Below are 23,609 nucleotides of genomic sequence, written 5' to 3'. Positions count from 1 at the left end.
ATTAATTAGGTAAAGTCGGGGTTTTCAAAAGGGAAGGCATTGTCACTGGGTTAATAATTCTGAAGCTTGAGTGACAAACTGGGGATCTGGCTTAGAATGCCACCATTTCAGAAGCTGCCCCTGTTTCATCCCTCTCAGTTGAGCTCCCATTCTAGATATGATCAAGGCCTCACAAGTCTCTTGCTGCCTGTTTCAGCCCAGCCTCATCCAGGAGATGGGTGTACCATACTGAGAATTCAATGTCGATAATGTAATGATGAAACTCTGACCCACCCGTTCCCGGGATTCTGAGAGGAGAGGATGGAAGATCTGTCCGCAAGTGATCAGTATTCCATCCGTTAGTGTGTTAATTAATGGGCATTGAAACTTCTGCCAGTCATACAAATCCCTCCCAGGATGGGCACAGATTACTGTAGATGCTGGAATCTGGGCTGAAAACAGCAAATGCTGGAGATCACAACGTGTCAGGCTCATCTAGACTCGAAACGTTAGCTTGCTCTTTCTGACCTGCGGCTGTGACCTCCAGCATTTGCTGTTTTCAAATCAGACCCAGCCTCCTTTCGATAAAGCAGAAGTGCAGCAGCCTCAGAGCAGGGGCGGTCCAGTCTAAGAGAGCTGCCTGTGCCATACAGGACCAAATCCCCACTATCGAGGTAAGCAGAAACCACTAGGCCTCAATGACACTGAGTTGTAACCATGGTATCAGTGCAATGTCTTTCTCTGAGCGTTAAGAGTCTCGGGGATTCCCTTCCTCAAAATGCAAAATCTTTGCATAATTTTAAGAGTCAGATAGATTATTGGTGACCAAGGGGATGAAAGATTATTGGGGGATAGGCAGGAAAGTTGAGTTGAGGTTAAAATCAGATCTTATTGAATGATAGGTTAGGGTAAAGGGGCTGAATGGCCAGATGTTCATTGTTTGTAATAAATTGCACAGTGCTGGAGTTCGGCTCTGACGGTGGTGGTCAGGAGCAAATCTTAATTCACTTCATCGAAACATCAAATCTCTACAGTGTGGAAACAGGCCCTTCAGCCCAGCAAGTCCACACCGACCCTCCAAAGAGTACCCCACCCAGACCCATTTCCCTATTACTGTACATTTACCCCTGACCAATGCATCTAACCTACTCATCCCCTGAACACTATGGGACAGTTTAGCATGGCCGATCCACCCTAACCTGCACATCTTTAGATTGTAGGAAGAAACTGGAACATCTGGAGAAAACTCATGCAGACACGGGGAGAGCGTGCAAACTCCACACAGACAGTCACCCAGGGTCTGAATCGAACCCAGGTCCATAGCGCTGTGAGCCAGCAATGCTAACTACTGAGCCATCATGTCACCCCACCTGCATTTCTCGGATTGAGTTGGCGCCAATGTGTGAGCGTGACTCTGTTGAGGCGGGAACACCTGGGTATGACAGACCATAGGCACCGTGTCATGTTGCTGTATTAACACCCTGTCTTTCTTTCAGGGGAACTTCGGTCCAAAGGGACCACTCGGCCCAACTGGAGAGAATGGAGTACGGGTAGGTGCCACGCAAAGTCACAGGCGTTCTCATGAACTACACAGCCGTGTGCCCAGCTGAGTGATGGAACAGGCTCGAGGAGCCGAATGGCATACTCCTGTTCCCCGTGTTCGTCAGTGAATGTGCGCAACGTGTGATTTTGTTTAACATCCTGTGTTCCGCGATCTCTCCGTTGCTGCTTCCATTTAATGGGACTCAGACTCCAGTGAGGAGGTGATTACCAGTCTGTCAGCTGGCGATTGGAAATGTCCTGTCTGGGGGCTCCTTTAACAGATCGCATGTTGCCGGGGAGCCCTGGGACTTGAGGAAGGTTGTGCACTATGTCCTCCCCTGTTCTGTCTCTTCCAGCCTGGATTCTTCAAAGGTCCGCGTCTGCTTAGTAAATATAAAGGGAGCCAATGAGAAATGGAGGACTGCAGACGCTGGAGATCAGAGTCGAAGAGTGTGGTGCTGGAAAAGCACAGCAGGGCAGGCAGCATCTGAGGAGCAAGAGAGTCAACGTTTCGGGGCATAAGCTCTTCATCAGGAATGTATGCTCGAAACGTCAACTCTCCTGCTCCTCAGATGCTGCCCGACCAGCCGTGTTTTTCCAGCGCCACACTCTTTGACATAAATGGAGCCACACTGAGGAACTGGCAAAGGGACCTGGATTTGTTACTGATTGCTTCCCTCTCCTTCTTGATCTTCCAGGGAGGCGACGGATCAGTGGGACCGAGAGGCTTACCTGGTGAACCGGTCAGTAAAGCTCTTTGAGGTTGTCTTGCTGTTTCGTACATGGTCAACGTTGACATTAATGATGTGTTTACCTCCTTCCCTCAGGGACCACGAGGACTACCAGGCCCGAGGGGACACGTTGGCATGCCCGGACAGCAGGTAGACCTTCCGATCGCTTGCATGTGCTCGCTATAGTTCCAAACCCATTACTGCTGGCGGGGAATCCTCGAAGTCTCCTCGGGAACTGAGTTCCGTGCGGTCTCCTGCGGGCGGCAGGCCATTCGGCCCCTCACTTCCAACCCACTACCTCAACCACCTCCATCTTCCTTCACAGAGTCAAAGAGCTTCACAGCACGGAGAAAGGCCCTTTGGCCCATCGAGACAATGTTGATCAAAACCAACTACCTCAACATTCTAATCCCATCGCCCAGCACCTGGCCCATAGTCCAGTGTGCTTTGCTATTACAAGTGCACATTAAAATAGTTCTGCCTCTTCCACTCATACAGGCAGTGAGTTCCAGATTCCTACCACCCTTCCTCATATCCCCCCCCCCCCCAAACCTTCTGCATCTTACATTAAATCGATGCTTGCTGTCCCCCAGGACCTTCCCAAGAGGATTTTTTTCTTCCTTTCTATGCTCCTCATCATTTTAAATATCCCTATCCTCTGCCCCCCGGCTCAGTCTCCTCTGCTGTAAGGAAAATAACCCCAGTCTGTCCAATCTCTCTGCATCACTGAAATCTTCCAACCCAGGCAGTGGTTAGCACTGCTGCCTCACAGCGCCAGAGACCCGGGTTCAATTCCTGCCTCAGGCAACTGCCTGTGTGGAGTTTGCACATTCTCCCCGTGTCTGCGTGGGTTCCCTCTGGGTGTTCCAGTTTCTTCTCACAATCCAAAGATGTGCAGGTCAGGTCAATTCGGTCATGCTAAATTGTCCACAGTGTTCAGGGATGTGTAGGTTAGGTGCATTAGGCAGGGTTAAATGTAGAGTAGTAGGGGTCGCTGTGTGAGATACTCTTTGGAGGGTTGGTTTGGGCTAAAGGGCCAGTTCCCACACTGTAGGGATTCAATGATTAAATCTCCTCTGCACCCTCCTACACACTATACTCCACCTGTGGTCCAACCAACATCTTATACAGTTCCAGAATCACCTCCTTGCCCTTAATCTCTCTGCCTTAGCTAATAAAGGCAAGTATCACGTATGCATCCATCACCATTTCACATCTTAGTATTAAGAAAGGTATCAGTCTCTTCCCTCAGTGACTGAGAATCCTTTCCCACTGAGGGAGCAATTCCTCCTCATGTCATTCTTAAATGACCTGCCCCTTATTCTGAGATCGTGCCCCCACCTTGGTTCTCCAACCCCAAGAGTGACAATCATCCTTTGTACATCCAGTCCGTTGAAGTCCTTTAAGAACTCTGTGGTTTTTCAATGAGATAGAGAGCCCAGTCCTGTCACCTCTGCAGATGGTCTTTGATCACAGCTTTAATGTCAGAAGAAGACAGCACTCAATGGAGGGCAAACGTCCCTCCCCGACACCTGACAACAAAATGTAGTTTCCGAGCTCTGGTTCAGAATTCTAGTTCCCTGCCTCTCTCTATGCTAGACTGATGTACAGAAAGTCTTAATGAAGCCTAGGGATAGTCCACATCAAAATGTGCCATTCACAAGGAGATATGTCCAAGTTGCACTTGGGCAAAGAGTGGATGGTACTACATTGCAGGAGGCTGTTCAGCACCTTGAGTCTGTGCTGGCTCATTCACAGAATCATCACAGTGGTGAAGCAGGCCATCCAGCCCATCAAGGCCACACCAAACCTCTGAACAGCATCCCCATCCTGTAACCCAGTCTTTGGACTGTGGGGGGAAACCCACGCAGACACAGGGGGGAATGTGCCAACTGCACACAGACAGTCACCCAAGGCTGGAATCGAACCCGGGTCCCTGACACAGTGAGGCCGCAGTGCTAACCACTGAGCCAGTGTGCACAGAGTAATCTTTCACAGAGCAATCCAGTTAATCCCCAAACCCTTGCCACATCCCGGCACTTTTTCTTCCTCTCCGGTGAATTTATGGAATTCCCTTTTGAAAATTCCTACTGACTCTGTCACCCAATCAGACTGCATGTCGCAAATTTCTTACCGATGTCTTAACAAAGGGCAATTAAGGATGGGAATTGAATCAGGGGCAGGGGGAGGGGGAGGGGGTCACATCAGCAAAACGTACAAACCACAAAAAAAATCAATCTGAACCACTTAATTCATTGAGTTTTCATTGAGTTGCATGTTTTGTTATGACCTCACACTCTGGTTAGTCACAGTTCAGCCATTATAATAGTTTCCCATTACTATTCCATCAACCCCCCCCCTCTTGGCCTAGTCTGCTCTGAGGAGGGAGCAGCCTCCCTGTGGGTACATATTTATTTCCCAGATGTTAGGAGATGGGCAAATCAAAAAAATACGAAGAGTAGAAATATTCTCCTTGTGTCTTCCTGCTATATGTTGGTGCCTCAATACTTCCGCTTGATGAGGAATCGACCCATGCAGTCTACATGGGCATGTATAGCATTCTAGGGAACTTTAACAACTCTCAATGTCTGACCAAAGTATGAGCTGATTTGTTGTTGACTGTCTTGACTATGTATTGTGCATCGAACCCAATCGCTCACTGTCATGGACGGTCGGAGTAATTCAGCTGTGAATTCCTTTCCAATTCAAGGCCAAAGTCGCGGCTACACAGACACACATGCACACACACAGACACACACAGACACACACACACACACAACACACACACTCACACACACAGATACACACACCCAGACACAGACACACACACACACACACACACACAACACACAGATACACACACACACAACACACAGATACACACACACAGACACAGACACACAGACAGACAGACAGACAGACACACACACAGACAGACACACACACACACAGACAGACACACACACACAGACAGACACACACACACACACACATGTGTCTCTGGTAACCATCCATTCTTCGGATTAAGCGTGGAGCCTTGACGTGGAGCCAATTCCTACTTTTACTGTACAGCTGCACAGTGGTCTCAGTAGTTCAGGGTCAACAGTGACTCATCCCCATTAATAAGTCAAGCATGTTCCAGAGCTCTGTGCCAACCCACAGAGTCCCAATAAAAGAAAGCTGCGCTCCCTTCTTCCTGTTTTGGGGAATTCTGCCGGGTTGATTTATCTCCTGCTTTTTTTGCTGCGACAATGCATCCCATCAGCTGGGTCAAGTGATATAAGTCTCTTCTCTCCACGGTCACCACAACTACAGCATTCCTCATCCACAAACTGATCCCCTTCCCCCCCCATTCACATTCTGTGGAGTCCCAGTATCTCACATTGACCTACCGAACTGGATCATTCATACTGTCCAAGTAAAGGAGCCCGAACTTTCGTCAGTTTTCATAAAGCTCTGACTGCACATTACAGACAGGGTATCCGAGGATGGGCAGCTTGATCCAGGAGTCTCAGTATCCAATTTGAACTTCACTTAAGTTTCCTGAAGAATGGAAAATAGTAATGTGGTGGTGATTATGAATCCAGGAGCATAAGATCAAATCCAGGGCACAGGTTGCAATTTAAACCTGATTAATAAATCTGTAATCTTCTCCGTAATGATGATCATGATGCTACCAGATGGTTGTAAAACTCCATCTGATTCTCATGTTCATCAGGAAAGGAAATCTGTCATAGAGTCTTAGAGAACGGAAACAGACCCTTCAGTCTAACCAGTCCCTGCTGACCATGTTCCCAAACTAAACTAATCCCTCCTGACTGCTCCTGGCCCATATCCCTCCAATCCTTTCCTATTCATATACTTATCCAAATATCTTTTAAATGTTGTAACTGTCCCCACATCCTCCATTTTCTCTGGATGTTCATTCCATTCTCTGTATAAAAAGGTTGCCCCTCATGTTTTTTTTTAAATCTTTCTCCTTCCATTTTAAAAATCTACCTCCTCGTTTTGAACTTCCCCACCTTTGGGAAAGGACCTTTGCTATCCCCTTTATGTTTGCCCCTCCTTCCCTTTGTATGTGACTCCAGACCCAAGGACTCTTCACTGCCCACTGAAAGGACACACTCGCTGAGGGGCAACTGGGGATGGGCACTAAATGTTGACCTTGCTCGCGACATTTTATTGAAACAACAACAAAGAATCCTCTCCATCAACATTGCTGCCCTCCTTCCACCCACCTAACGTTGCTCATCTCCGCCTCTCTGACACAGCACCGGGGTACTGGCTGAAACCCCAGCCCGTTGGTCTCTCGGATCGACAGTGCTGATATTCCACTGGCTAGCTTTCCATCCTCTAGGAACGTCAGTTCATCCTAAATCCCACTCATCCCTCTCACCCAGTCCCATCATGCTGCTCTGGGATCATAGTTAATGCTGTAACTCTGACTATTGATGTGTTTCCTTCAACTTTAACCAATGAATCTCAGCAGGAATCGGTTATACACTAAAAATCTGTTCATGTGAAAGACCCATTTTCGAATGAAAGGTTTTATTTTGTTTTGAAGACTGTGTGCACGTATATCCAAGAATGATTAATTAGTGGGTTCTTTTATTTAACAGTCTAGTCTGAGACAGCCCCGTAACATATTTATTAGTATCGATCTGTAATCTAACACAGTATTATGCCTCTAGTCTGCACAGTTTTGCATCGACTGATAACCAGCTGACCTTGTCAAGCAGGACTTCAGGAAATGCCCCACTTTCCCAGTGAATTATTTAAAGTGTTCAACCATTCTGCAATTATTTTTACTATCAGGCCTATTTATCACCCTGCCTTCGGTGCAACATGACCTTATCTCTCATTTGCCCCTCTGCATAGAATCCTCACAGCATGGAAACAGGCCATTTGGCCCAACAATCCCACACTAACCTTCCAAAGAGAGTCCCACCCAGACCAATTTCCCTACCTTATTACTCCTAATGTCCCTAACCTGCACATCCCTGAACACTCTGGGGCAATTTAGAGATTAGATTACTTACAGTGTGGAAACAGACCCTTCGGCCCAACAAGTCCACACCGACCCTCCGAAAAGCAACCCACCCTGACCCATTCCCCTATATTTACCCCTTCACCTGACACTGCAGGCAATTTCCCATGGCCAATTCACCTGACTTCTTTGGACTGTGGGAGGAAACCGGAGCTCCCGGAGGAAACCCACGCAGACACAGGGAGAACATGCAAACTCCACACATACAGTCGCCTAAGGCTGGAATCAAACTGGGTCCCTAGTGCTGTGATGCAGCAGTGCTAACCACTGAGCCACCATACTGTTCGAATTGACTGTAAACTACCCAACTGCGGTCCCAAGTCCCAGCCTCAAAAGAGTTCGTTCTGACTGCACCAGTCTGACGTTTATCATTTATCCCACCCTGTACCTAAGTGATAATTCAGCTCTAGGCACTGATGCAGGGCATACCCCTGTCCCCACTTGACCCATGAGAAATATTCTCCCTTGGAGCCAGTATACCTGTCAACCCGATTGGCCACAGCAGAATCCTGCGTTCCAAAGGTATGGACACTAGCTGTCTTGACAACGGGGACCTCTGGTTACCCCAGGAAGTGCCAATGTTTACTTAAAGTCGAAACGGGATAAGAGGCACAATCTGGAGGTGATCAGCACTGGTCTGCAACTCCAGATGGCCCCAGGACTGGTTTTTGACAAGATTGGAACTGTTTCTGTCTTCTGTGTCCCACTGGTGCATCCAGTGGTAGTTCGGTGATGGTTACCAATCTGCGAAACTGAACTTGACCATTTGTTGTTAACACCAGACTCCAGGTCACGTTCTCGGGACACCGGCTTCAGATCCGGGTTACGGCAGGTGGTGGAATTTCAACTCAGTGACAAATCTGGGATTAAGATCCCTAACAATGGCCATGCCCATTGTCAGGAAGTCCCCGTTTTGGTTCACTCATACCTCTTTCGGGAAAAGGATCTGCCATCCTTACCTGGTCTGGTTGACACGTGACTCCAGACCTATAGCAACAGATCAAAGAGTCATAGAGGCCTCTAGCGCAGAAAAAAAGACCTTTTGGCCCATCGAGTACTACAGCAGTTAAAACCTAACTATTTGCATCCCACTTTCCACGACTTACTCTCGATATTGCAAGTGCACATTTAAACACTTGGTAAATATTATGAGGGGCTTGTGCCTCTCCCACCCTTATAGGCAGTGAGTTGTATATCCCCTACGCCTTCTGAGTGAAAGAGTGTTTCCTCACATTCCCCTCGAAACCTCCTGCCCCGATATTAAATCTGTGCCCACCGGCATCCCTATATGGTTGACACCGAACTGCCCTCTGGGCAATTAGGGATGAGTAATAAATACTGGCCTGGCCTGTGGCACCCACATCCCATGAATGAAATAAAAATATTATCACTGAACCAAACAAAACTCCAACCTAGTGAGCCTTTGAAGTTGAACTTTATTATGCAACAAATTGAAGTCCTGCTTCATAAGCTTTTCTGGCACGTTGCTTTCACTCAGCAATCCCATCTTTATTAAAGTGCGTAACAGATATCTTTATTTCCACATAAAAAGTTTGAAATCTCTGCCATTTTCTCTCAGAGCATTACAAATTGGATAATCGGATAACCATTATATCCTTGGGGTCAAGTACATTGCAATTAAGTCTGCACTGTGAACGTTATGGCCCGTGAGAGAGAGTCCATGCTTGGGCCGTGTTTAGAATCAATTGCAAAGTCAACTGTACTGTACTCACAAAGAAATCTCCGTAACTGTGGACTCCAGTTCCTGAGCCAAAGCTAATGGCAGCTCAATTGTTATACTTCACCCACTAATAATTAGTCAATGGCATGGGAAGTTTCTACACTCTCCTTCAGCTGTTCACCCGCATGGCCTTTTGAGCAGCTCATCAAAGTAAATCCTTCCCCTTTCCTAAATCTGATTGGCACCATTTCCAGATGTCCAATGTTGTGTAGTGCCTATGTCAGCAGATCCCTCATCAGATGGAACTCCCACACTCCACAATCTCGTGTTACTGCAATAGCTGAAATCAAGGGGATGTTGTTTAAGAAGCTAATAACAAAGAGCAGGAGTAGGCCATTCAGCCCCGCCCCCGAGCCTGCAGCCCCACTCACGTAATACCATCATGGCTGATCTCATCTCGGCCTACACTTTCCCTGCCCACTCCCCGTAACGCTTCAACCCTTTAGTCATTAAAAATCTGTCAATCCCCTCCTTAAATTTGCTCCCTGCCCCAGCATCGAGCGCACCCTGGGGGAGTGACTCCATCACCCTTCGAGAGAAGTAATTTCTCCTCGTTTCTGTTTTAAATCTGCTGCCCCTTAACCTAAAACCGTGACCTCTCATTCCAGATTACCCCCCAAGGGGAAACATCTGCTCCATGTTAACTTTGTCAATCCCCTTTAGCATCTTGCGTACCTCAATTAAATCTCCTTTCATTCTGTTGAACTCCAGTGAGATCAGGCCTAAACTACTCAGTTTCTCTCTGTAAGACAAGCCCCTCATCTCTGGAACTAATCCAGTTGACCTTCTCTGAACTACAATTACATGCTTCCATCCTTACAATAACTTGAACTGGATCTTTCTATCATCTCGGCCATTGGCGCCCCATCAATTATTCCGATCGAATTCACTGAAGTAAATGTAACTTTATATAAATTAAATAATGATGCAAAATAAAGAACTCATCACATTTCCTCACAAAAACCATTTGTCTCATTTGACACGATGGGAAATGGTGGTGTTGTGTACACCTCACTGGTTCAGTAGTCCATAGGCCTAGACTAATGTTTTGTGGATGTTTCAGTTTGAAATAACACCAGGAAGTGCTGGAGAAGCTGGAGCAGACCTGAGGAACATTCATACGGGAATTAAAATGTGTCATTCTATTCCTCTCTCCATTGATACTGTTGAGTTGCTCCAGCACTTCCTGTTTTTGTTTGTTACTTTGGAAATATATTTTCAATTTCCACTACATCTGTTGGTGGTATTTAAATCCATGTCATGAATCTGGAATTATGAAGTTAGGCTGAAATAGTTTAGCAAGCCACTTAGAGGGCAGTTAGGGCATCGCTGTGGATCTGGAGTGACATGCAGGGTAAGAAGCACAGTTTTCCCTCCTGGAAAGACGTTAGTGAACCAGATCAGTTTTCACCATGAATTGATAGTTGTTCTGATGACTGTGACCAAACGTATTCTGGTCTATTGTTTGCCCACGTTGGGATTTGAACCCCAGAGCCTGGAGTGTTGGCTGGGCTTCTGGATGACTGCTCCAGTGATGTTACCATGACGTCACCATATCCCAAAAGAGTAAACATAGAACATAGAACAGTACACAATGGTACAGGCCCTTTGGCCCTTCATGTTGTGCTGACCTTTTATCCTACTCTAAGATCAGTCTAACCTACATACCCTCATCTATGTGCCTGTCCAAACGTCCCTGATGTATCTGGCCCTACTAACACTGCTGGAAGTGCATTCCACAGATCCACCACTCTCTGTGTAAAGAACCGACATCTCCCCAAAGCCTTCCTCCAATCACCTTAAACTTATACCCTTCGCGATAGCCATTTCTGCCCTGGGAAAAACCCTCTGACTATTCACTCTCTCTATGCATGTCATCACTTTGTACACCTCTAGCAAGTCACGTCTCATCCCACTTCACTCCAATGAGAAAAGCCCTAGCTCCCTCAACCTAAGACATGCCCTCCAGTCCAGGCAGCATTCTGGTAAACCTCCTCTGCACCCTCTCTAAAGCTTCCACATCCTTCCTGTTATGAGATGACCAGAACTGAACCGAGAGTGTGGTGCTGGAAAAGCACAGCCGGTCAGGCAGCATCCGAGGAGCAGGAGAATCAACATTCCAGGCATATGCCCTTCATCAGGAACTGAACACAATATAGCAACTGTGGTCTACCAGGGCTCTATAGAACTGCAGCCTCACCTCAAGGCTCTTAAAATCAATCCCCCAGCTAATGAAAGCCAACAAACCATATGCCTTCTTAATAACCCTATCAACTTGGGTGTCAGTTTTGAGGGATCTATGGATATGGACCCCAAGATCCTGCTGTTCCTCCACACTGATTGAGGATGATTCCTTAAAGCAGATGAGATAGAGGGAGCATGTGATTGAAATGTACAAAACTCTGAGGGTAGACAAGAAGGAAAACTTCCTCTTGATGGAGGGATCAATGACCGGGGGCATAGATTGAAGATAAAGGGAAATGGTTTAGAGGAGATATGAGGGGAAGACGTTTTCACCCAGAGGGTGGTGAGAATCAGGAACTCACTGCTTGTAATGGAGGGAGAGGCAGAAGCCCTCATCACATTGGAGACGTAAGTATTCAGATGTACACTTGTGATGCCTTGGGTGGAATGCAGTTCAGAGGGTTGGTTTAGACTCAATGGGCCAGATGGTCTACTTCTGCACTGTAGGGATTCTATGATAACTCTCTTCCCCTTTACACCCTAGACTCTACTCTCCATGTTTCGCCTTCTCTCCCCCTGTACATCCTAAAACTCCCTCTCCCCTGTTTCTCTCTTCTTGCAGTCTCCAGTCCCCACCCTGACAGCTCTCTTTCCCCAACTCTGTCTCTCACTGAGGGGTCACGGCAATGTTTGAGCCTCAAACTAGGACCACTAGTGGGCTACAAGATTGGAAACACCACAGGGAGTGATGCAGCATCATATAGAGTCATGGAGATGTACAGCACGGAAACACACCTTTCGGTCCAACCCGTCCATGCCGACCAGATATCCCAACCCTATCTAGTCCCATTTGCCAGCACTTGGTCCATATCCCTCTAAACCCTTCCTATCCAAATGCCCATCCAGATGTCTTTTAAAGTTGTAATTGTACCAGCCTCCACCACTTCCTCTGGCAGCTCAATCCATACATGTACCATCCTCTGCGTGAAAAAGTTGTTCCTTAGATCCCTTTTATACCTTTCCCCTCTCATCCTAAACCTACATCCTCTAGTTCTGGACTCCCCCACTGCAGGGAAAAGACTTTGTCTATTTATCCTATCCATGCCCTTCCTGATTTCATAAACCTCTATAAGGTCATCCCTCTGCCTCCGACACTCCAGGGAAAACAGCCTCTCCCTACAGCTCAAATCCTCCAACCCTGGCAACAACCTTGTGAATCTTTTCTCAACCCTTTCAAGTTCCGCAACATCTTTCCAATAGGAAGGAGACCCGAATTGCAGGCAGTATTCCAAAAGTGGCCGAACCAACGTCCTGTACAGCTGCAACAAGACCTCCCAGCTCCTCCACTCAATGCATTCACCAATAAAGGAAAGCATACCAAACATCTTCTTCACCTCTGACTCCACTTTCAAGGAACTATGAATCTGCACTCCAAAGTCTCTTTATTCAGCAACACTCCCTAGGACCTTACCATTAAGTGGATAAGTCCTGCTCTGATTTGCTTTTCCAAAATGCAGCACCTTACATTTACCTAAATTAAACTCCATCTGCCACTCCTCAGCCCGTTGGCCCATCTGAGCATGTGAGATAACCTTCTTCACTGTCCACTACACTACCAATTTTGGTATCATCTGCAAACTTACTAACTATACCTCCTATATTCACATCCTATATATAAATGATGAAAAGCAGTGGGCCAATCAGAATTGGGTCCTGTTCCAGCCAAGGGGCACATAAAGGTCCCTGTTGAATGCTGTGACGGTTAATAATGTTTGGAAATAAAAATTGATGTTTCGGATCTGACCTCAGCAGTCTCTGACATTTAGGCAACAACTCACAGAATATTCGACAGGTCCTGACACAGGATATTGGCCAAATGGTGGAACTCAGTCCCAATGGTTAAGCCTTTCAAAGAAGTAACCATAACCAGCACACTGTTGGGAACAAGTAATCTATAAAGTCATGCAAAAGTTTGTTCTTCCTCTAATCATCATTGAATAGTAGATTTGTCTGCACCAAACAATGCAAACATTTTGTTCATCGTTGGAGAGTAAGAGATGCATGAATTTCTTTTTCTGTTGTTTCAGGGAATAACAGGTGCTGATGGTCATCGAGGTCAGAAAGGAAACTTGGTAAGGGGTCATTTTAAATGTGACTTGGATTTACATTTTGTCTACATTCACTTTGTTTCCAGGAGTAGGAAGAATTTTTAAAAAACTAAGTCATTCATGCTGACATTGCTGGTTGGGTCAACATTTATTGCCTGTCCCTGTTTGCCCCCTGAGAAGGTGGGGGTGAGCTGCCTTCTTGAACCGCTGCAGTCCATGTGCTGTGGGTAGACCCACAATGCCCTGAAGTGGGCATTTCCAGGATCTTGACCCAGTGAAACTGAAGGAATAGCGATATATTTCCAAGTCATGGTGGTGAGTGGCTTGATGGGGAACTTGAAGGTGGTGGTGTTCCCATGTATCTGCTGCCCTTGTTCTTCCAGATGGAAGTGATTGTGGGGTTTGGAAGGAGCTGTCTGAGGATCTTTGGTGAATTTCAGCAGTGCATCATGTAGATAGTGAACACCGCTGTCACTGAGCGTCGATGCTGCAGGGAGTGGATGTTTGTGGATGTGGTGCCAATCAAGTGGGCTGCTTTGGCCTGGCTGATGAGGAGCCCCTGCACCACAATGCCAATAAAACAACAATCACAAGTTCCCTCTAATTTCAAGCAAGCTGAAAGTGACTTGAATTTGAGATCTTTAAAAAGAGTTCAATATGGGCGAGGTGGAAAAAGGTGATCCCTTCATAGTGAAGATCAATATGAGATTCATTGATTTTGATACTCACTCATAAGTATAACAACATTCATTGCATTCACATAGCACCTATTAATACTGAGAGACATTGCAAGGTACTTCATAGCATCAGTTCAAGCTGAACTCAACGCTGAGTCATGTCATCAACCATCAGGAAAACTAACCAGAGGTTTGGTCCAGGGGTTTGGTAATCTGGGGAGAGATTTCCTGCATCCAGGCAGCTGAAAGCATGGCAACTGTTGGCAAGGATAATGAGACTCAGGATTGCATGAGAGGCCAGAATGAGTTGTGAGCTGAAACATCGGAGGATTGTACATTTGTGAAAGGTTACGGTGATGAGGAGGCGAGGGATTGGAAGACCAATGGAGAATACTGGAGAAACCCTTTAACCACAGAGTGGAGAAATTGCAGTTATAGAGTTATCCAGCAAGTGTCTTGCGGTAAACTCGTCCCCTTTGCCTGGGATCCCTGTAAACCTTAATATTCATGCACCTGTCCAAATGCTGTCATTGTACCTGCACCCGCCACTTCCTCTGGCAATCCATTCTGGGATTCAGCATTGACTCTGGATCCCATGAAGTCTCATGGCTTCAGGTTAAACATGGGTAAGGAAATGTCTTACTGGTTACCATGTACCGTCCTCCTTTGGTTCCTTCTCCATGCTGAACAACACTTAGAGGAAGCACTGACTGCCCACTTCACTCTCCAACTTTCAGCCCGTTTCACCAGAAAGCACCTTTCCCCTCCCACCTCCCTTCCCTTGGAGGTACAGAACAAATGGATGACCCAAAACCAGTTTCTCTGACAAAGCCTGCTCCCAGGGACAATCAGAAGCGTACAGGAGTAAAGGCAAAATACTGCAGGTGCTGGAAATCTGAAAAAAAAACAGAGAATGTCCAGCAGGTCTGGCAGCATCTGTGGATAGAGGGAGACAGAGAGAGAGAGAGAGAGAGAGAGAGAGAGAGAGAAAGAAAGAGAGAGAGAGAGAGAGAGAGAGAAAGAGAGAGAGAGAGAGAGAGAAAGAAAGAGAAAGAGAAAGAGAGAGAGAGAGAGAGAGAGAAAGAGAAAGAGAGAGAGAGAGAGAGAGAGAGAGAAAGAGAAAGAGAGAGAGAGAGAGAGAGAGAGAGAGAGAGAGAGAGAGAGAGAGAGAGAGAAAGAAAGAAAGAGAGAGAGAGAGAGAGAGAGAGTTAACATCCAGTAAGACTCTTCTTCAGAGTCCTCTGTGTTGCCAGGTGCGACTGAAGGACAAAGTGAGACATTGGTCTTCCCCATTGCTGTTCCTCTGGGACAAGGGAGCCCATTGCACCATCTGATCTGATTCCTGAGGCTGATCCTGAATTGTACCAAGCCCCATCCCATTGGATGAATGAATACAGTTCCACAGGATATAGGCAAGCCAACCACAGAGCTCAACGTGCTCCACCGTTTTACAAATCCATCATTTCTAATGTGAAGACTTTCATTGAAAGTGCTTCAATTGAGGACAAGAAGTTCAGCTCTGTACAGATCAAGTTTGATTTACAAGGACCTGTTGGTGAGACGGGGAAGAGACTCAATGCGTTTTAAACCCATCGGTTGGAGACTAATGGATGTCTTTGCCAATTAACTTTTTGACCCCAATGGCTTCTCTGGCGGAGGCTAGTTGTTATTGAACCACCATCCTCTCACTATCGATCTTGGAATTCTTAAACTTCTTCGACAGCGGATCAGATTAACAACAAAACATGACAATGTTTCCCTGGGCTCCACACTGACACTAAAACAGCAAAAATTATGGGAATAGTTATGACGGCAATCAAAAAATGTTGTTCTGTTCAAAATATATCGCCCAAGCTGCCCTTATGAAGGTGGTGTTTAGATCAGAGTGGTGCTGGAAAAGCACAGCAGGTCAGGCAGCATCCGAGCTGGAAAAGCAACGTTTCGGGCAAAAGCCCTTCATCAGGAATAAACTCTGGTTTCCAGCATCTGCAGTCCTCTCTTTTGCCTTGAGAAGGGAGTGGTGAGCTGACTACTTGAACTGCGTTAAAAATCTCACAACATGAGATTACAGTCCAGCAGGTTTATTTGGAAGGCACAGTGTGCTTCCCCTTCATCGGGTAGCTAGTGGGGCAGCATCGTAGGGCACAGAATCTGTAGTAAAAGATATAGCAAAGGAGCAGTGCTCTGAAAGCTAATGCTTCCAAATAAACCTGTTGGACTTTAACCTGGTGTTGTGTGATTTCTAACTTTGTCCACCCCACACTGGCACCTCCACATCTTGAACCGCTGCAGCCCACCTGCTGTGGGTTGACCCACAATGCCCTTAGGATTTGGACGTAGCGACACTGAAGGGGCGGCGATATATTTCCAAGTCAGGATATTATTTTGGGACGTGGGCATTGCTGGCTGTGTCAGCGTTTATTGCCCGTCCCTAATCGCCCTTGAGTCCTTGGTCTGGCTAAACTGACAGCTCCTGTTGTGTTTCCAGTCCAGTACTGATTGCTCTTTTTTATTAAGAGCATGCATTTTACATTGTGGTTGTACCATTGCATATGAAGACAAACTCCGGTAAAGTGAACAGGCTATGAAAAGTATGCTCTCGCACTCTCCTCCCCTCCCAGTTACATAGTTGCATTGAGCAGTAAAAGTTTACTTCTCCAAGGTAATAACCGTGCTTTTGAAATACTGGTGAGCAGTAGATGCTTTAAGGGCAGGTTTAAATTGACTAAAAATTACGATGAATTCCTGAAGGCACAGCAGTTCTGAAGGGAGATTGACTCAGCCTTAAATGTGTCAACAGATCGTTCAGTTCTCCATGGATTTGGGTATAAGCTATCCACAAACTGCTTTTCAAGTCCCAACAAAGCCTCAAGGTCATTCACAGGGCATGAGGAGCTGCAGCAAGCTGTTATACATGCAGACTTGGCGATGGGTGTTCGCACAGCAAGATCCCAGTAATCACAGAGAATTAGATAGACCAGATACTCTCTGTTAGAGGTGTCTCCTGTGGAATAATATTAACTGGTATCCTGAGAGGGGTGCCCCGACCTTCAGACAGTGCTTTTCAGACAGAGCTTCAAATACACCCACCCCCAATGCACCTCACACCCACCCCCAATGCACCTCACACCCACCCCCAATGCACCTCACACCCACCCCCAATGCACCTCACACCCACCTCCAATGCACCTCACACCCACCTCACACCCACCCCCAATGCAATATACCCTTCTTCCATTTCAACTCACACCCACCTCCAATGCACCTCACACCCACCTCCACTGCAATATACTGCACCTCCAATTCAACTCACACCACCTCCATTGTGCCTTACACCCACCTCCAAAGCACAGATTTTCTGCCAAGGTAGAGAGTTCAGACTGACTCAGCATCTCCATTGGGCACCTGTCAGTGAGGGCTTAGACTTCAGTAAGACAAGTCTACGACAACGCAATGAAATCCACTTTACTCATTCACTGATTGGCTGATAGGTCAGTGAAGGACCTCTCACTGTGTAACTATCACACCCCCCTGGCACCAGCGTTGATGTACCATGGGACTTCTGCAGCTCTGACAAAATTACCCCCTCACCTCAAAATAAGTTTGCACTTCGGGATCGGTCACCTTGATTGTCAGATGGCTGTCGTTTGCCAGGAACTGTTTCGGGGGACCGTTTCTGAGGAGATATCAATGTGTTGAGAAACCACTACGGAATTTCTAGGGCACACATTTCCAAACCTGCAGCCGACTTCATTCTAAAGTCCAACCCGACATCTCAGGTAAATGATCTTTCATCAGAACTGGGGAAAGAATCAGAGCTGTGACAGGTTTTAGTGAAACATAGAACCAGGCAAGTGAGGAGAGGTTGGTAGGCAGGAGAGATTGAATGAATGGTAGACCTGCTTTCAGACGAAATGCGAGTGATGAGCATGATGTAACCTTGGCAATGCCTAGCACCATCGCAACATCAGAAAGATTGAGGACAGACAGATCAGTGTGTGGGAGTCAATCAGAGAGTTGGAACAACAGGTGACTCTGCTATAACCCCATGGGGAACCTTAATTAATCCTGATTAATCTCCTGTGGAGCTCGATGAGAATGAATTCCCTTGGTAACTAGCAATGGCCTACCCGGCTTGAACTCATCACCTGATCCCTTTATAAAGCAGACCCCAAAGCACCCTCTTGTGGTGTGGTGGTAGTGTCCTTACCCTTGGACTGAGAGGCCTAGCTTCAAGTCCCACCTGCTCCAGAATTATGTAATAATGTCTCTAAATAGGATGATTGGAAAAATAGGCTAAAAAAAGGTGTTTTCGAAGCCCCCTTATGGTGCAGTGGTAATGTCCCTACCTTTGAGCCAGGAGACCTGGGTTCAGGTCCTACCAGTTCCAGAGGTAGTGTAATAGTATGAATGGCAGGATGATTACAAAATGCAAAGGGATACCAGTGTAGTCCATGGATCCTTTAATCGGGCCCTCTTGTGCAGTAGTAATGTCACTACCCCTGGACTGGAATACCAGGGTTCAGAGCCCAATTGCTCCAGAAGTGTGTAATAACATCCCTGAACCAGATGATTAGAAAAGTAGGGAGGGGGAATAAAAACCAGACCCAGAGGCCCCTCTTGGAGTGCAGTGGTAGTGTCCCTACTCCTGGACTGAGAGGCCCAGATTCAAGTCCCACCTGTTTTAGTGGTGTGTAAGAACATTGCTGAGCAGGCTGATTCAAAAATAGGTTTATAAAAATAAAAGATAAAGTCGATGCAGAGATGAATCTTTCTTTACTCAGCGAGTCATGAGTTCATGGAATGCTCTGCCAGTAACAGTGGTGGACTCTCCCTCTTTATGTGCATTTAAACGGGCATTGGATAGGCATATGGAGGAAAGTGGGCTAGTGTAGGTTAGGTGGGCTTGGATCGGCGCAACATCGAGGGCCGAAGGGCCTGTACTGCGCTGTAATTTTCTATGTTCTAGCTGCCTGTCCCAGGCCTAGATAGAGCATGAGCAGTGGTTCCGTTCTGGTGTTCACCAATAAAAAAAATTCCTTTCCTGTCACTTCCTGAGTTATTATAATGACCAGAGGTTCAGGGCCATGAGAGCAGCCTGAATGAAAAAGCGATCGCACAAACTGCACTTTGTCTCTCAGTTACAGAGAAGATCAGGGAGTGTGCTGCATTCCTGAGTTTCTGTACAGTGAACAGACCCAGCTGCTTACATCCATGTGAGTAATCAAGCTGAGCACCTCAGGGCTGAAGCCCGGATAATTAGAGATTCATCTTCTGTCTATCTTCCACCCTCAGGGTCCTCAAGGTGAACCTGGACCTCCAGGACAGCAAGGCAACCCAGGAGCTCAGGTGAGAAAGCACTGAAGTACCATAAAAATATTGAAGTGGCTCTTGACCAGAGAAAATCAAATGCTCTTCAGTTATTTTTGCATCATTCTCGATGACATGTTGGATGCTGCTGGCTCTCTGAAGTTCTACATCAAATTAAGGGGTGAAAGGGAGAATGTTCTGTTAAATTTGTTTATTAACGACTGTTCTTTCAATAAAGTAGTGGGTTCGGTTGTCAGGGTTCAATTGTAGAATCTCAACATCGCAGGTAGAGGCCATTTGGCCCACTAAGTCTGCACTGACCCTGCGAACAACATCCCACTGGCGCACTGTAATGTCACCTACACTATGGCTAATCCACCTAGTCTAAAGTTAAAAATCACACCACACCAGGTTATAGTCCAACAGGTTTATTTGGAAGCACTACTCCTTCTTCAGGTAGTTGTGATCAGATGAAGGAGCGTCGCTCCGAAAACTAGTGCTTCCAAATAAACCTGTTGGACTATGACCTGGAGTTGTGTGATTTTTAACTTTGTACACCCCAGTCCAACACCAGCACCTCCACATCATGACCACCTGGCCTAGGCATCTCTGAACACGATGGGCAATTTCCCTTGGCCAACCCACCTTAACCTGCGCATCTTTGGACCATGGGAGGAAACCCACGCAGACACAGGGAGAAAGTACAAAGACAGTCACCCGAGGGTGGAATCGAACGTGGGTCCCTGATGTTATGAGGCAGCAATAGACAATAGGTGTAGGAGTAGGCCATTCAGCCCTTCTAGTCTGCACCGCCATTCAATATGATCATGGCTGATCATTCCTAATCAGTATCCACTCCCTGCCCTATCTCCATAACCCTTGATTCCACTATCTTTGAGAGCTCTATCCAACTCTTTCTTAAATGAATCCAGAGACTGGGCCTCCACTACCGACTGGGCCTCCACTACCCTCTGGGGCAGAGCATTCCACACAACCACCACTCTCTGGGTGAAGAAGTTTCTCCTCATCTCTGTCCTAAATGGTCTACCCCGTATTTTTAACCTGTGTCCTCTGTTTCGGCACTCACCCATCAGCGGAAACATGTTTCCTGCTGCCAGAGTGTCCAATCCTTTCATAATCTTATATGTCTCAATCAGATCCCCTCTCAGTCTTCTAAACTCAAGGGTATACAAGCCCAGTCGCTTCAGTCTTTCAGTGTAAGGTAATCCCGCCATTCCAGGAATTGACCTCGTGAACCTATGCTGCACTCCCTCAATAACCAGAATGTCTTTCCTCAAATTTGGTGATCAGAACTGCACACAGTACTCCAGGTGTGGTCTCACCAGGGCCCTGTACAGCTGCAGAAGCACCTCTTTGCTTCTATACTCAATCGCTATTGTTATGAAGGCCAGCATGCTATTAGCCTTCTTCACTACCTGCTGTACCTGCATGCTAACGACTGAGCCACCATGCCAGCCCTACTGCTGTGTTAGGCAGTATTTATTGTGACATACTGTAAGGTATTATATAAATCACTTTGGTGAGACTGGGTAGTGCCCAGTTACTGAAAATTGGGGGTATGATTGGAAAGTAAGACTGCAGGACTGGCAATGACTATTCTGCCAAGTCCCACGATCTAGGCAATCTCATAATCTTTAATAAACTCGATACATGCCTTCTCCAGCATATGCTGATCCAATTAGACTCCTGTTGTTCTCCTTGGCAGTCCATCCCCTTCCATCCATCAAACTCAGTATAATCTAGTTAAATTTTAAATTCTTGCTGTTAGGTGATTCCATAATAATGAGTCATGCCTCTTTAATTACCAAATTACATTGCAGATCCATTGAGAGAGAGAGAGGCTTCTTAAAGGGGTAATCACACCACTGTTGCTGTATTTCTCAGGTTCTGTGTTCCCAATGTTCCTCAAGCTGCTGACTCTAGGTCTTGAAACAAAAACAGAAGCTGCTGGAACAGTTCAGCAGGTCTGTGCAACATCTGTGAAAAAAAATCTGAGCTAACGCTTCCAGTCCGGTGACCCTTCCTCAGTCTCCTGGTCTTCAGCACCATTCAGGATTGAGTCATCAAATGCAAGGTGGCGTTTTTAAAATTAAAAAGCTTCCCCAACAGCTGAGTGTGGTCCAACCAGTGACAAGGAAGTGGAGTTCTGAGTTAACTATGGGGCAGATTATCAGAGGTTACATCTGTTCAGGTGGTTATGAAGGAGCAGCACTCCGACTGCTAGTGCTTCCAAATAAACCTGGTGTTGTGTGATTTTTTAACTTTGTCCACCCCAGCTCCTCCATACCACACGGTGGCTCAGTAGTTAGCACTGCTGCCTCACAGCATCAGGGTCCCAGGTTTGATTCCAGCCTCGGGCAACTGTCTGTGTGGAGTTTGCACATTCTGCGTGGGTTTCCTCCGGGTGCTCCGGTTTCCTCCCACAGTCCAAAGATGTGCAGGTCAGGTGAATTGGCCATGCTAAGTTGCCCATAGTGTTAGGTGCATTGGTCAGAGAGTGGGTTACTCTTCAGAGGGTAGGTGTGGACTGGTTGGTCCGAAGGGACTGTTTCCACACTGTAGGGAATCAAATCTAATCGTGACCACCTAACCTATGCATCCCTGGACACAATGGGCAGTTAAGCTTCCCAAATCCACCCTAACCTGCACATCTTTGGACTGTGGGAGGAAACCCACAGGGACAGATTATCAGAGGTTTTATCTGTTCCTCAGGCCGCTAAGGAGGTATTGGAGCCACTTCACCAAAACAGGCTTTCTGAGATCAAAAATGTGTCATCTCTTTGTAAAGAAAGTTGTCTTTTCTCCTTTCAGGGTTTCCCAGGACCCCAAGGCCCCATTGGACTTCCCGGGGAGAAGGTAAGTTCTCAAATTGACTTCATTTTCAAAATTGAGGCTTGTCCCTTGAGGACAACTGCAGGACGGCATTATTGCCTCTTGGACAGTTGTGTGATTTTGGAATGGTGTGTTTCAGGAGGTAGGGTCACTGGATAGTTTGAGGACAAAGATGGATAGATTCTTTTTAGGAGCAAATTACTGCAGATAGAACCATAGAGTCATAGAGATGTACAGCATGGAAACAGACCCTTCGGTCCAGTCCGTCCATGCTGACCCAGATATCCCAACCCAATCTAGTCCCACCTGCCTACACCTGGCCCATATCCCTCCAAGCCTACTTTGGAATCTGTACTGAAAACAAGAAATGCTGGCGATCACAGCGGGTCAGGTAGAGACCATGCTAATGTTTCAAGTCAAGATGACTCTTCTTCAGAGCACGGATAGATTTTTTGTTAGGCCGGAGGGTCGAGGGTTACCTAGAATCATACAGTCATAGAGATGTACAGCATGGAAACAGACCCTTCGGTCCAGCCCATCCATGCTGACCCAGCTATTCTAACCCAATCTAGTCCCACCCGCCAGCACACGGCCCATATCCTTCCAAACCTTTTCTATTCATATACCCATCCAAGTGCCTTTTAAATGTTGCAACTGTACCAGCCTCCACCACTTCCTGTGGCAGCTCATTCCATACACGTACCAGCCTCTGTGTGAAAACGTTGCCCCATAGGTCTCTTTTATATCTTTCCCCTCTCACCCTAAACCTATGCCCTTTATTTCTGAACTCTCTGACCCCAGGGAAAAGACTTTGTTTATTTATCCTGTCCATGCCCCTCATAATTTTGTGAACCTTATCAGGTTACCCTTCAGCCTCTGATGCTCCAGGGAAAACAGCCCCAGCCTGTTCAGCCTCTCCCTATAGCTCAAACCCTGGCAACGTCCTTGTAAATCTTTTCCGAACCCTTTCAAGTTTTGCAACATCTTTCCAAAAGGAAAGAGACCAGAATTGCACACAATATTCCAACAGTCGATGGGATTTGAAACCCAAACGGAGGTTTTCCAGGATCTTACTGAATGGCAGAGCAGGCTCGAGGGGCTGAATGGCCTGCTGCTATTTGTGTTCATGCGTTGAGAGGCTATGACATTGTGGCGGACTGAGCAGTAGACAGGAGAGAAAGGTCAAAGTATGAGACCTTGCAGCAGTGGGACAGACACTTTGGGGTTTCCGCTGGGCCTGCCCATTTGTTAAAAAAAGCATTAGATGTTTTCGAAACAGAAATATTCATAGCATTGCTAATACTCTGGCTGAGTATTTAAACCCTGTTTGCTTTCTCGGGTAAATGTAAAAGATCTCCTAGTACTCCACAAGGAAGCACACGGGAGCGTTTCCTGGCCAACATTTGTACCTCATGCTAATAGACCAGATGATAGAGT

At 46.6% G+C, this 23,609-nt stretch overlaps 1 protein-coding gene across 2 annotated transcripts in view; it reads left to right on the top strand.

The window, feature by feature from the left end:
• Positions 1 to 23,609, top strand: part of LOC132835991 (collagen alpha-1(XI) chain-like) — a 295,793-nt gene that overhangs the window by 150,984 nt on the left and 121,200 nt on the right. For both annotated transcript variants that reach the window (XM_060855171.1, XM_060855170.1), the window contains 6 exons: positions 1,476 to 1,529; positions 2,220 to 2,264; positions 2,349 to 2,402; positions 13,312 to 13,356; positions 19,305 to 19,358; positions 22,152 to 22,196. In XM_060855171.1, coding sequence (XP_060711154.1) covers positions 1,476 to 1,529; positions 2,220 to 2,264; positions 2,349 to 2,402; positions 13,312 to 13,356; positions 19,305 to 19,358; positions 22,152 to 22,196 — 297 coding nt within the window. The remainder of the gene's footprint in view (positions 1 to 1,475; positions 1,530 to 2,219; positions 2,265 to 2,348; positions 2,403 to 13,311; positions 13,357 to 19,304; positions 19,359 to 22,151; positions 22,197 to 23,609) is intronic.

Source organism: Hemiscyllium ocellatum, chromosome 45 (genome assembly GCF_020745735.1).
Source record: "Hemiscyllium ocellatum isolate sHemOce1 chromosome 45, sHemOce1.pat.X.cur, whole genome shotgun sequence".
Lineage (NCBI taxonomy): Eukaryota > Metazoa > Chordata > Chondrichthyes > Orectolobiformes > Hemiscylliidae > Hemiscyllium > Hemiscyllium ocellatum.
The sequence above is the reverse complement of the archived record's forward strand: the minus strand, read 5'-3'. Positions and strand labels throughout refer to the sequence as shown.